The sequence below is a fragment of the Camellia sinensis genome, chromosome 1 (genome assembly GCF_055761805.1).
Source record: "Camellia sinensis isolate YWXY chromosome 1, ASM5576180v1, whole genome shotgun sequence".
NCBI lineage: Eukaryota > Viridiplantae > Streptophyta > Magnoliopsida > Ericales > Theaceae > Camellia > Camellia sinensis.
Genome location: NC_138961.1, coordinates 215,886,450 through 215,899,698, shown reverse-complemented (window position 1 = coordinate 215,899,698; position 13,249 = coordinate 215,886,450). Strand labels below are relative to the sequence as shown.

Here is a 13,249-nt window from a genome sequence, read left to right as displayed (position 1 = left end):
ATTTGAACGAAATTGAAAAGGTTAATTATTACAAATTGAAGAAAAAATGACCAAAGGAGCAACTTCATTACTAAGTTTGTTGCTATTACGAAATTAGGCTTCAATCTACGCAGTACACATGTTATGCTGTTGGTCTTAGGATCTCAATGTTGAGTTCAGATTTTAATTTTAAATTTGTAAAGTAATTTGATATACATGTTATTTTGTTAGTCCTAAGATCTCAATGTTGTGTTCAGATTTTAATTTTAAATTTGTGAAGTAATTTGGCCCATAGGACGGGGAGAGGGAACAACACCTGGGCCCTTAGCCCTTGATAAAAAATTTAGATGGTGGAAATGAGAAATTAGGGGAAAAAAAAAAGAAAAGAAGAGAAAAAAGAGTATATGCTGTTTTGATTTGTGAAAAATGCTCATTGATGACGTTTTTGCCGCTTTCACATTATGAGAGAAGCCGTCAGCATCACTTCGAAGCATGTCTTGTAGTTATCGGTTACTTGTGAGACAACAAAAGCATATTTGCCAGCTATCTCTTAAGTTTGGATTTGGTTTGTTCTTTATTATACCTTCATTTGAAAAGTAGATTGATTTTTTTATTTTAGGGGTTGTTTAAGATTTTCTAAATAAATATATTTTTTAATTTTTTTATAAAATATAAATTGAGTTTAAAATGATGTAATAAAAAAATGATTTGACTTAAATAAAATGATGTGACTTAAATAGGATAGTGATTTTTTAACTTTTTAACTTATTTTGAAGATGCCAAACTTAGCCTTAGTCTAAGATTTAAAAAATTTGTTTGAAAAAAACTTTTTAATTTTTTTGATTTTTTGTAAGAAAAACAATGTAATGATTATGGATTGGATGTGATATTTTATCTCATAAACTCCCATCACACTCTACTTTTCACTATCTAAAGTACAAAAAAAATACACTCTTTTTTTTACTTAATTACTTTAGCTATTGTGTTCTCTAACCACGCTTTTTATTTTAGTTAATCATTTAAACTAACTTAACTAACTTTTAAAATAAAAAAAAATACTAATTGTTAATATTTTACTAATATAAATTTGCAATAATAATAAATTTGCTCATACAATCGTACAAAACCTGTAAAATGAGAAGAAAAAAAATACAAAATACAAAATATGTTATTCCGTAATTCATCAAACAGAATTGAAAGAACATATAAAATTGTTACATACACACACATATATATATATAAAATATATAAAATTCCAAATCCAAGACATAAATATACAAAAATCTAAAATATATACATACATAATTATTTGAAGAGCCTCTGAGACTCTTCAATTGTAGCTACCAAAAAAATAAGATGATAAACTAACTAGCCCAATAGCTAGTCCATTAGAGCTCAAAATTAGATTTACATTGGCTAAAATGCCTAACAAACCTTATTTAACTATCCCCTTGAAGATGCTCTTAGGCTAAAAAGTCTATTTTATCTTTTTATAACTAAAATAGCTCCAAACCCACCCAACCCATTCTTCCCAAACGAAACCTATATATATTTAACAGAGGAGGGCAATGTTTTGTCATAGGCAGCAAGGCAGAAATAGGAGGACATTCTCTAATGAAATTCCTATTGCCACCAAATTATATATATATATATATATATATGAAAGAAACAGAAAATTTCTTCCAGACCCTAATAATCAAATGTTTCCTGCTACAACCCCATGAGAAGCAGGGCTAGGAATCCCAGGAAATTTGTTGATTGTACAGAAGACTAGTTCCTTATTTACATAAGAAAAAAAGAAGAAAAAAAAAAGAGCAATATATACTTGGTTATAACCAGAACTGAAGTTCCTTGAAGCAAACACCTGATCGCTGGTTATTGGTACCGGTGAAGTTTTCAGTTGCATGGTCATGGAAGCAACCGGCTTAAATGGATGTCACTCCTCCCTCTCCTGCATGTCAAGCCAAAACCCAGTTACTGAATGTAAAAAAGAACCCAACAAATAGCCAAAAGAAAAATAATAATAATAAATAAAATGAAAAAGCAAGGACGGAATGGGTAAAGGCTAGCTACCATAGCAACCAACCTGATTTGGCAGCAATTCAATATAGGGAAGGTAGGATTAGATGATGAAAATTTTTAAAGAATAAATTCAGGGTTGTATTGTAAAATATCATATTCAAAAACCAAATGGAGAAAGAAAGGGACACGAACTCCGCTACATCAAGTAATATATTTTTTTATATCAGAGATGGAGTGTTCATAAAAAATTCCCCGCATTATCATCTTAATTCCAGGTCTAACAGTATCAATAATCATATAATAAGAAAAAATAAGAACAGGAAATACCAATTCTCGTGAAGGGAATGCAGTGCCAAGGTTTGACAAGGTTTGACAAGGTTTGATCAGGTTTGATCATCATGAGTTCAGTCAGGTCAAAAACTCAACCAAACAACCACCATGTATCAAACACTAGAAAATATGGATCTATGCTTTTCCTATATATTTTAGTAGATTATATGTATTACAGCATTTTAATAAACATAAAATGAAGTTGAAGTTTTCTTTATCTCAATTCATGAGAGTTATCCATCTATAAAATAAAAAAATAAAAAAAAACCATGTGAGTATGCCATATGTGGTTGTCCCACATCAAAAGTTGAAAAAGTAGAGTTGGTCACATTTATGACTCTATCTCTCTCTCTCTCTCTCTCTCTCTCCTTGGTTCAACCTTCAAGCTATAACCTCGACAACCCACATGTGCATGGGAGGGTGAAAGGGGAAGAGATGAAAGTGCACGGCATTTCATCAGCAATAAATAGTTTTAAAAAAAAAATTAAAAAAGAAAAAGAAAAAAAAGATTGTGGTTCAAATTGAAGGTGGTAGAAGCAAAACAGAAATGCCAAAACAATTGGAGAAAGGTACTGAGAAAAGTTGTGTCATATAATTTAGTGAAGGGTATGGCCCAAGATAAAGCTTTATTTAATATGGCCAACTTGCGAAGGCTTTTGTCTAACACAAAAGCCCAGCCACACAGTCGAGAACAGGGTTTATTGATCCCACTAACAATTTTCAAAATAATGAGGTCTACAAAAATTTCAAAGTTGTAGCCACATTAGCATCTATATCATACTTGAAGAGAAAACATAGATAAAATATAATTTTATTTTATCTGATGAATTAAGCATTTATTTTTGGATGTTAATATAGTTGAATAAAGGGTTGGATCATGTTCAAATTTTACACATTACCATGAGAAAATGGAAATAGATGCAAAGTATCATCAAAGAAGACATAAAACAAGAAAAGAATAGGGAGAGACACCAAAGCAGCAGCATAACAACAGATAATAATGGCCAAATGAACAGTGAGATGAAACACAAGATGCCATAAGTCATAAAAAGTTTCATCAGAAATAAAGAAAACAGATATACTGTTTGGAGCTACTACATTCTTATCTAAAACTGATTTACAATAACTTAAAGGCAATGACAATGACAATTTTGAAATGTCTCACAGTGAACTACCCATTACTGTAACAGAAAATGTGAATGAAATTCCATGAAGAGAACTACCGGTCTAAAGCTATGGCATGAATGATCTAATTTTTCCTAAGTTGTTTCCTAAGGAATTCTAATAAGCATTTCAAGAAGAGACTGACAGTGCATGGACAATTTACAACACAAATATCAAATTGCAAATTTATCTAACCAGGATATTTCATCTTCAATGTGAAACTATAAGGAAATAAATTTCAAGAGAAAATATACAACAACAACAAATGAATCCATGTGCATACTCTGTTTACGGAGTTTGAACCCTCAAAACCCTCAACCCCAATCATCCCACAACCTCCATCACAAGGTTTACGTTCTTCTGAAATACTGCAGGAAAGGCAAGAGAAATAACGACAAATAATTAAGAGTACACAAAGAGACAAAAATCAATCTTAAGCCTATTACTACTGATAAACCCAGAATAAGAGAACAAATTTTTACCTTTCATTTTCTGTGCCAACTAGCTTGTGTAAATTAAAAGGTAGATTTGTAGATGCTCCTGCATCTGAAGAAACCTGTTTACCATCCTGTGGCAAGAGCAATTACAGAAACATAATTATTAATCTTCCTTGGTTAAAATTACTCAAAAGACAAGTAGCACTAGATGCTGAAGGAAAATACTTCTGTGTCACCTCCCATCCACCCAGGAATGCTTCTTGACATAAGGGCAATATATTGCTCCATAGCCACCTCTCGGTTCATATCCCCAAGCTGTCGCCAAGCATTCCTAGCAGAATGTAACCAGTGTGCTTCAGTAGTTACTAATTACACAAGGGAACCTCAAATCCTATTATCAAAAACTAACAGCCAAATTACATACTAAAACATGACTAATGATGAGCAGAGTTCCTTTTGTACGATACCTAGCGCAACTTATATTTTGTGATTGGGAAAGCTATGATAGAAAAAAAGGAAAATAAACCCTGAGTTCTCCCCATATATCAAAATTTTTTGAGCAGTTGAACTTAACTGCTTATGGCAATATTGGTTAAAAAGATAACCTATAAAAAAGGGAGGGAGTAAATGAGAACAGAGTGTCCCTTATCAAAAAATACATTTAAATTAACTTCCAAAGTATCCTAGAATGACAACCCAAGGGAGTCGATAGCCAGTGGCCACATAAAGTACATAATGTCATTCTATGATCTCCCTCTACCTCTAAACACACCAGTCCATTAATTGATTAAATACATAAATTGAAAACCATTACTTTATCACAAACATAAACATTAAGAGAGACATTATAGTTTGTGCTAAAATGTGTATGAATTGTGCTTGGTAGGTAGGCAGGCAATGCATTCAAAGCATCTCCCACCCACGTCCAAGCAAGCCACCAATCACACGGTCGCAGTCAAGAATCAAATAGACAACTTCCAAGAAAGAAAAGGAAATAAACAAATTTTCCCCTATTATATTCTTTGCCACTGCAAGACCTTAAATCACTTAATTGATCAAATGGAAAATTAATCGTAAGGATAGATATGAGAGTTTTTCAAATTCTAGTCCATAACTACACAAATGGATGAGAAATAAGCATCTGAAACCGCACAAATCTCAGGTTTTTGCTTAATGTTGGCCTCAAGCCAAAATCTTGGTTCGGCCACTGAACCCATTGGGGATATAATTTGATTATGAGCCTAGGCTTGATTGTTCTAATGCTACACCCTGATCAAATACGTTTACCAATTTAAAATTAAGGATAAAATATCAATAAGTCCTAATAGTTGGACTTAATACCCATCAAGTCCTACCAGTAAAATTATCGCTAAAAATAATTTTTTTATACATGTCCCTAAAATTTACAATTAGTGACTTTTTTTTAGCACGATTTTTATAATTTGTCGCTAAAACTAATAATTAGTGACATTATTTGTAACAAAATTTTCAAATTGCCACTTCAAATTAACAATTAGTAAGTTTTTTAATAGGGATGGATGAAAACGTCATTAATTATCGCAGGACCTGTTAGTCCCCAAAAATTAATCCCTCTTTTACACCTTCATGATCAGCGTTATTTTGTGTATTTAATATTTATTTCAACACAATCCTCCTGTAGCCCATAAACTCTCAGCATTAAGAATAATTATAGTTGGTAAGCATAGTGAGTAAAAATGGTAATTTATAACCCTTATATTCAATAATTAGAGGCGAAGCTTACTACCACTTTGCACGAGCAGACACCTTCAATGCCATTGGCTGTGGCAGTCGGCAGCGCCCTTCAATGGCAACCTTATGAAGCCCATATAGCTGCATCTTGCTATCATTATCGAGGCTCGAAATTCTATCAGCATTGCTCTTAGAACCAGCAAACACCACTGCATCACCAAAACGCTTTTCCAACTCCGTTCTCTCTATCCCTTCCCAATCATCGAAAAACCCTGTTTCTTTGCCGCAAATCTCATCGACACTTTCGTTCCTCTTATTATCTTCACTCTCCAAAACCCTAACCTCCTCAAATTTTGCCACGCTCTCTCCATCGTTTCCCGATTCTATCCCAATTTCGCGAACCCCGGCCTTCTCAGAACATTTTTCAACCAAATCCTCCGATTCTATTCCGATTTCGCGAAATTTCTCCCACTTAGAACATTCATCAAACAAGTTTGCTTCAAACTCAACTCCACCGACAGCTTCTCTCTCTTCATTCAACACTTGTCCTTTTGCCTCCTCCCTAAAAACACTGGCTCTCAAATCTTCATTCTCCAATCCAACGTTTAAGAATTCTTCGAAAACCTCCTCTCCATCATCAAGCTCCTCATCGCCGCATATTAATGGCGATCCAACAGCTTCAGCCCTAGGCTCCTCTACATGTTCATCAAATTCAACCGCTTCGTCGACGAAGCAAACTCTCCTCTCGCTTGCCGAGTCCCAAACCACCGATTTTTGGGGACGATTTTGTTCGGTGATGACGCCGATAACCGACACCGACACGGAGTTGTCTCCAGCAGGATCAGAAGAGGACGCCATTGAAAAGTGCTTGGCGATGACGAAAAAGACCAGAAGAGATAGACCGACAGTGAACATGAGCTCTTGAAAAAGCTCCATGTATAGAGAGAGAGAGAGAGAGAGAGAGTATAGAGTCGTGGAGATCTTTGACGATGATGGAGAGAGAGAGAGAGAGAGAGAGAGAGAGGGGGAAGGGGCGGAGAGAAAGGGATTTTGAAGATCAGAGCAAGGCATATTCTCTGAGTCCAGATCCCCTCCTGGAGCCCCTCCTTCATTCCCTCCTTGCAGGGGCTTCGGGTCCACTTTAAGGCTTAGTTTTGATAATCCGAACCGTTTATATTTTTAGATTTATTCAGTATATTATATCTGTAAAAAATCAAGTTGATTGGATATCAGAAAGTATGCGTTCAGAAAATTGGAACTACAAACTATTTTTTAATAAATAGTTTTCCGAACACATACTTCATGGTATTCGATCAACTTGATTTTTTACAAGTATGATATACTGAATAAATCTAAAAATACGAACGGTTCGGATTATCAAAATTGGGCCTCAAAGTGGGCCTGAAAGCCTTGCAAAGAAGGAATGAAGGACCGAAATAAAGGGGAAGATCCCAATTCATATTCTCTATGCTTTGCATCTGATTGTAGTTGAGGAGTGGGTCCCACTTCGGTAGATCGAGGTGTCCTAAAAGGACTCTCTCACACACTAACCAACCATTTTTGTAAGCGGCGGTTAAGGTATCCGACTTCGTCTACCTAATTTTTGACGGCTGTATGTAGTATTTCCATTTTTTATCCCCTTTCTTTTTGTCTGGTTTGTTCTATCCTTTTCGGTTTGGTATTACTAATATGCTTCGTTTTCAAGCAACTATTAAACCAATGAACAATTTAATACTCCATTTGTTTACTTCCGATACAAAAATAGAATAATTATAGAGGTTAATTATTGGTTAAATAATATAAAATTATATATTTAGACTCAATCGTAAAAATAAAAATAAAAAAAAATGTTGCGATTAACCCTAAAAATTTAAAAGTTATTTAGACAAGTTGAATTACTCAAGATAAGTATAACACTATATAAAGAATAATATAATAAACAACAAAGAATACATTTTGGCTATGTTTGGCATAAGTTTTTGTGAGTGTTGATTTTTTACTACACAATCAAGAAGGAAAACTCAGCTGGAAAGTACCAGCAGAATAGATTAAACCTGAACAACCTGTCACAGAAAGATAAGAATCCGGCAGTGGTTCGTCTACCTATGGGCACTCCAACGATCAAGTTAGTACTCCCTCCGTCCCAAAATAATGGTTCCTTTTGGGGAATCTAACTTTTTTTAGTAGTACAATTATTGTACTTTTAAAAATTTGATTTTCCAAAATAACCCTTTGATAGTACACTTTTTTGGGAATATCAATGTCATAATTGTACTTTTTATATTATTTATGAATTTAAAAGAAGGGCAAAATGAGAAATTTATATTATTTTTGTACTTGATTTTTAAAGAGGGACTAATATTTTGGGACAATGAAAAATGGAATAAGGGACTAATATTATGGGACGGAGGGAGTAATCAAATATTTCTCAAAGACAGCAAATTGTGCTTGACTCATAAGAAATAACTTACTACTCACAGTATATCACACATACTTGAGACCCACGGGGGTGCCCTGCTTTTATAGCCAGGACTGTCCTGATCCCTGTAGAAGCCTCACTTCAATGGGCTTAAGCTCAATACTCATCCTGGACTCTCAACTAGATAGGGATAAGCTCCCTAAGAGCTTTATCTTTATCCAGACTGAGATCCTCCCATGATCTAGGATTTTTGTCTCATATCCGCTCATCTCAGATTCTAGCATCTCTGCAAATAACCTCAGCCTAACCGAAATTACCTCAGCATCATGACCAGGCCACGTGGCACCTCGGCTGACACTTCAGCGTCACCTTGGCCACGTGCTGTCATTTACAAAATATGTTCTCACGACTGCCTCCTAAGTTTTATTACCTCGGTAACCTGGGGTGATAGAACCTGCATTGCTTATTCATATATTATGTCGGCTAAAATTTATTCTTTCCTTCGATCGAGATCATGACTCGTCAGTTTCAAGTTCTCAGGACTCGACTGTCCATCCTTATCAATGATCAAGAACTAAGAACCAAGTTCTTTGAGTATCTTAACCGAGATCATTTCTTTAGCCAAGGTTTTTGCTTCATTACTTCAGGAATTCCATGAGTTTTGACTGCGCATGAGCTGTCACGCACAATTTTCCCAACCGTTTCCTTAACGCGTCGCTTCCTCACTAGATCGTACCTGACACGCACTATTGGGTCGGGTCGTTGCTGCCCACGCTGCTTGACAGGCACATCGTCCTAGGCATTTCATTATAGTTTGCCATCTTTTCGAATTTTTGACAAAACTCTTACTCTCTCTTTCTCTCTGCCTCTTTACTTTTGCAAAATTGATTTCTCTCTGCACTCCATTTTTCTCTCTCTAAATTTTCTTTTTCAATTCACCATTTTTCAAGCTCTCAAGCTCTGCAACTGCGTTTTCTGTCACCGCTGGCGCACCTTTCATTATTCGACTTTAATAATTCAAGTCGTTTGACTCCGGCATATCTCACTCCGGCTTTAATCGGTAAGTCCTCCGATTTCTTTATTTCTTCTGTCAGTTTTTTTACTGTCCATGAATTTATTCTGTGCTTCCATTCGCCATACTTGGACATTGCAAATTAGTTCTTGCTCTTTTGAATCTATCTACATGTATTGGTATTGTTTCCTGAATGTATTAATTCTCTGAGTTTGCCGCTTTGCACACACCCACTTAGTGTTTGTGACTTTCCATGTTCTTGAATCATCTCCATTTTACCACTGTGTCTGCCACATTGTTACATTATTGATTATGTTCTCTTTCTGTTTTGTGTTTCGAATTACTACATTTCATTGTATTGCTCATACTTGTGTTTTTGAATGTCTAACATTGTTCTTGTCGTATCTATGCTTCTCTCTTCATTTCTGTTTCGTTTTGATTCTTGAATCTTGTTTGCCTTTGATGCTTCTTGATTCTAAATCATATTTGGTTTTTGATCTTCTTGCTTGGTTTCCAGATTCTTGCCCTTGACTCTTGTTTCTATAGACCTAGGTTTGGGATTTGCTTTAAAATACTCATACTTAGGAAAAATTGAAACAATTTCCCTTTAGGTCATCGAAATCCATGCCCTAGTGCCTATTTAGGGTTCAGTCGAGGTTTTTAAACCCATGTCAATCACTTTTTCCCGAAATCTTGCTCCAAACTTTACGAAGCCGACATCATGGGTATGTTCAGATGGAGGGTAGACACTCAAGAAAAACTTGAGCACTTTAGGCGGGACTTCTCTATCCCAGCCGACATCCACTTAAGGTTAGCTGGGGAGGAGGACTTTATCATGCCTGATGGAGACTCCATGCCCTTCCCCGTTTGTCACATTCATTGAGTGTGGACTTCGATTTCCTTTAGACATCCTGTTTAGGAAAGTCCTCCACTATTACAAACTCAACCCTATGCAGCTAGCCATCAATTCCTATAGGGTTATCAATGGTATAATCGCCCTAGCTCGCCGAGAGAAAGCTAGGATAACATTAGCCGACATCCAATTTCGTTATACTATATGTGGCGTAAAGTTTGAGAAAGGCCACATTTATTACCTCAAGCCCAGATCCACTGCCTACAAAATCATAGCCAACCTCTCACACTCTAACAAGGGTGCTGGAGATGATTAAGTGTTAACTTTTCTGTTAAGACTTTGTTACTTTACTTTTCTTATCTGTTCTAATGTCTGCTTTTTGCTCTTTGTAGCTCTCCCTCAATTATCAAAAGACTTCTGCCAGTCCTTCTTCCCTAACAAAGACCTCAAAAGGTTGTTGGGCCTACCTGTCGACCAGCACAAAGCCCCTCTGCTACTCAATTATATCCCAACATACAGGTTGGCCCTACCCGACGTTCCCCGCCAAAGCAAGACCTCACCTTCTGCAACAACTCCACGAATTGCTTCTTTACCTAGGCCAGACCAGGCCTCTTCTTCAAATCTAGTGGAGATTATATCTACATATTTTCCCCAATTGATTCCACCTTTCCCACGCCGATACTGACGTCGAGCTCCACTAAACGTCCCTGCAGGCAGAACCCAAAGTCCCAAACGACGATATTTTAAGAAATCGACATTCGATCTAGCAAACCCTTCAATTGCCTTTCCAGCAACCCATTTTGGCACCAAAGTCACCGTCGTTGTAACAGCCGACGAGATGGGCCACAATAAAGCCGTTGTGGAGGACCTTATGGCCGACTTGCTAGAGGTGGTTACTGTTCAATCTTCTCCATCAGAATCTCATCCCAAGTCAAAACCAAAGAGGGTAAAAAGGGCTAAGGCAAAAACCACTATGACCCAAGTGGAGTTAGATGACACAGTGCTGATCTTGAAATTGGTCGAGATAAAAAAGAGCACCACCACTACTGAGAAAAGGCCTACCTAGACTGAGACATCTAATACCTCGCGGTCGAAGAAACTGAGGTCCAGATCCATAGCAAGCCTAAGTGTTTTCAAAGCTGATGAACCCTAGGCCTCTGCTATCATGATTGGTGACAAGCCAATGAAGGCTGGTGATAGTGCCATCGATAGCATTGAGATCGGCGCCGCTCTCTCCACAACCGTGCTACTTCCAACTGATCTCAATCGCATGACCGAGATCAATGAATATGAAAATTTTGCATTGATGATGCAACATTCAGTTCTTGTAAGTACCCGACACTTGTATCGTTCTTGTTTTCCTGTAAATGCTCAACACTTTGAAATTTTACTAATTTGCTTGTTTCCTTGCAGGCCATCCAACACGCCTATTCTTTTGCTATGAAAGCCGAGGCTTTCAAACAAGAGTTGGTGCACAAGACCTAGGAAGCTGCTGGCTTCCTCTCCTCACTAAATAATGCCGAAGTCAAGATCAAATTTTTGTTGGATTAGGCCAAAACAGCCAAACAAGTCCAAGACCAGGCTGAGGAAAAAGTTGAGGCAGCCGAGGCTGTGGCTGAGGTACTTAAGTCCGAGATCAAGGATGCCGAGACCAAAACTGCTAAGGCTAAGATGGAGCTCCAAGAAACCCTAGCTACAAAAGAGGCCGAGATCAAGTCAACTGACGAGAAAGCATTCTCAGAAAGGCAGGTTGCCGCCTGTGATGCATATGAAGAGCAAGTTAACTAAGCCTGTAACCGAGGCTTCTACCTCAGCTGGACTGCAGTTCTTAACAAATTATCTATCCCTATGGACTCCGACCTCCGAGATATCAACAGACTCAAACGGTGAGGCTGGCGAGGAGGAAATCGACGCAGAGGATGCCAAAGAAGAGGAGGGGGTTGTTATTGGGGCCAAGTCTCCAACATTGAATGATCAAGTCCTAGAATTCACTCATGATGAGAAGGAAGCCTTCCAAGGGTGCCTCTCCTAAACAACTTTTGAGGCCGAGGTCCAAGTAGTCAAGAAAAGCTTGGACTAGACCTTGCAGGAGATTGATGCCAAAATAGCAGTTCGACGTCAAAGGAATCCACATTGCTAACCAAGGTCGACACAGCCGAAGTTGATCATTTTGAGATCAATGCCCAAGTCTCTAACACTTAGGATTTTTTGCTTTACTTTGAACTGTTATGAACAATGTAATCTTCTGTTTTGTTTTGAACAATGTTGGTTTTCATTTGGCCAACGTGCCTTCTTTTGTCTTTATAAATGAACAAGTTTTCCTTGAATGCATGTATGCTTACTGTTTTCCTTCTATGCAAGTTCCATACTTAGAATATTTTTGCATTTCTTCAAAGTACACTTTAACTGGGTAATCGCTTCAGGGTAGAGTACTCGGATATAAACCTTGAATGTTTGTCTCGGCCAATAATTGAAATAACACTTAAAAATATTTCAAAATATTTTTACAAGTGCTGTTTCTTAAACTTATTCAGTCAAGTATTGCTTCTTTACTTCCACTTGTTGTCTTCTATCAAGACTTCACCATTCCAACCTTTCCAAGCTTGACAACCTGGTTGGTCATCTCGGTTAATATATACCTCAGATACATCTTTCCTCATTACCTCGGCTAACTTTAACTTGTAAATTGTTCTAAAAATTTCAACAAGTGCCAAGCTCTCAAGTTTATTTATTGTTCATGCTCCCTGCCCCCCTAATGTAAACCCAAGTTTCACTTAAGTTCATATTATGCGTTTATGGCCTTTTGCCGAAGTCAGATTCAAACAAAGACTAGCCGAGGTATTCGACCTTATTTTCTCTGTTGTTCGACCTTAGTTTCTATTCTGAGTTTAACTCTACCGACATGGCAAGTCTAGGTTAATCCAACTTAGTTCAACTCTATTATATGTAAATATAATTCAACTCTGCCATATAATAAGTCTAAGTTATTCGTTATGTTTCATTTAGAAACATTACCAACTTAGTTCAACTCTATTATATGCAAGTATAATTTAACTCTGCCATATAATAAGTTCAAGTTATTCGTCATATTTCATTCAGAAATATCGCCAACTTAATTCAACTCTATTATATGTAAGTATAACTCAACTCTACCATATAATAAGTCTAAGTTATTCGTCATGTTTCATTTAGAAACATCGCCAACTTAGTTCAACTTTGTTATATGCAAGTATAATTCAACTCTGTCATATAATAAGTATAAATTATTCATCATGTTTCATTTGGAAACATCGTCATAGGACTGGTTAGTCCTATCGCACAAA

General features: G+C 36.7%; 1 protein-coding gene across 6 annotated transcripts; it reads right to left on the bottom strand.

The window, feature by feature from the left end:
- Positions 1-1,605: 1,605 nt before the first annotated feature.
- LOC114316925 (acyl-CoA-binding domain-containing protein 3) lies at positions 1,606-7,295 on the bottom strand. Of its 6 annotated transcripts, none has more exons than XR_014344556.1 (5): positions 5,698-7,234; positions 4,169-4,263; positions 3,978-4,063; positions 3,779-3,863; positions 1,606-1,930 (listed from the first exon to the last, which is right to left on the bottom strand). XR_014344556.1 is itself a non-coding variant. In XM_082894976.1 (5 exons), the coding sequence occupies exons 1-5, from the start codon at positions 6,711-6,713 to the stop codon at positions 1,916-1,918; spliced, it is 1,308 nt and encodes a 435-aa protein (XP_082751102.1). In that variant the 5' UTR covers positions 6,714-7,295; the 3' UTR covers positions 1,606-1,915. The 6 variants fall into 6 exon arrangements, 3 of the variants coding, with proteins under 3 accessions (XP_082751102.1, XP_028119425.2, XP_028119429.2); XM_082894976.1 differs by having other exon boundaries at positions 4,158-4,263; positions 5,698-7,295; XR_014344557.1 differs by lacking the exon at positions 3,779-3,863.
- Between the last annotated feature and the right edge of the window lie 5,954 nt (positions 7,296-13,249).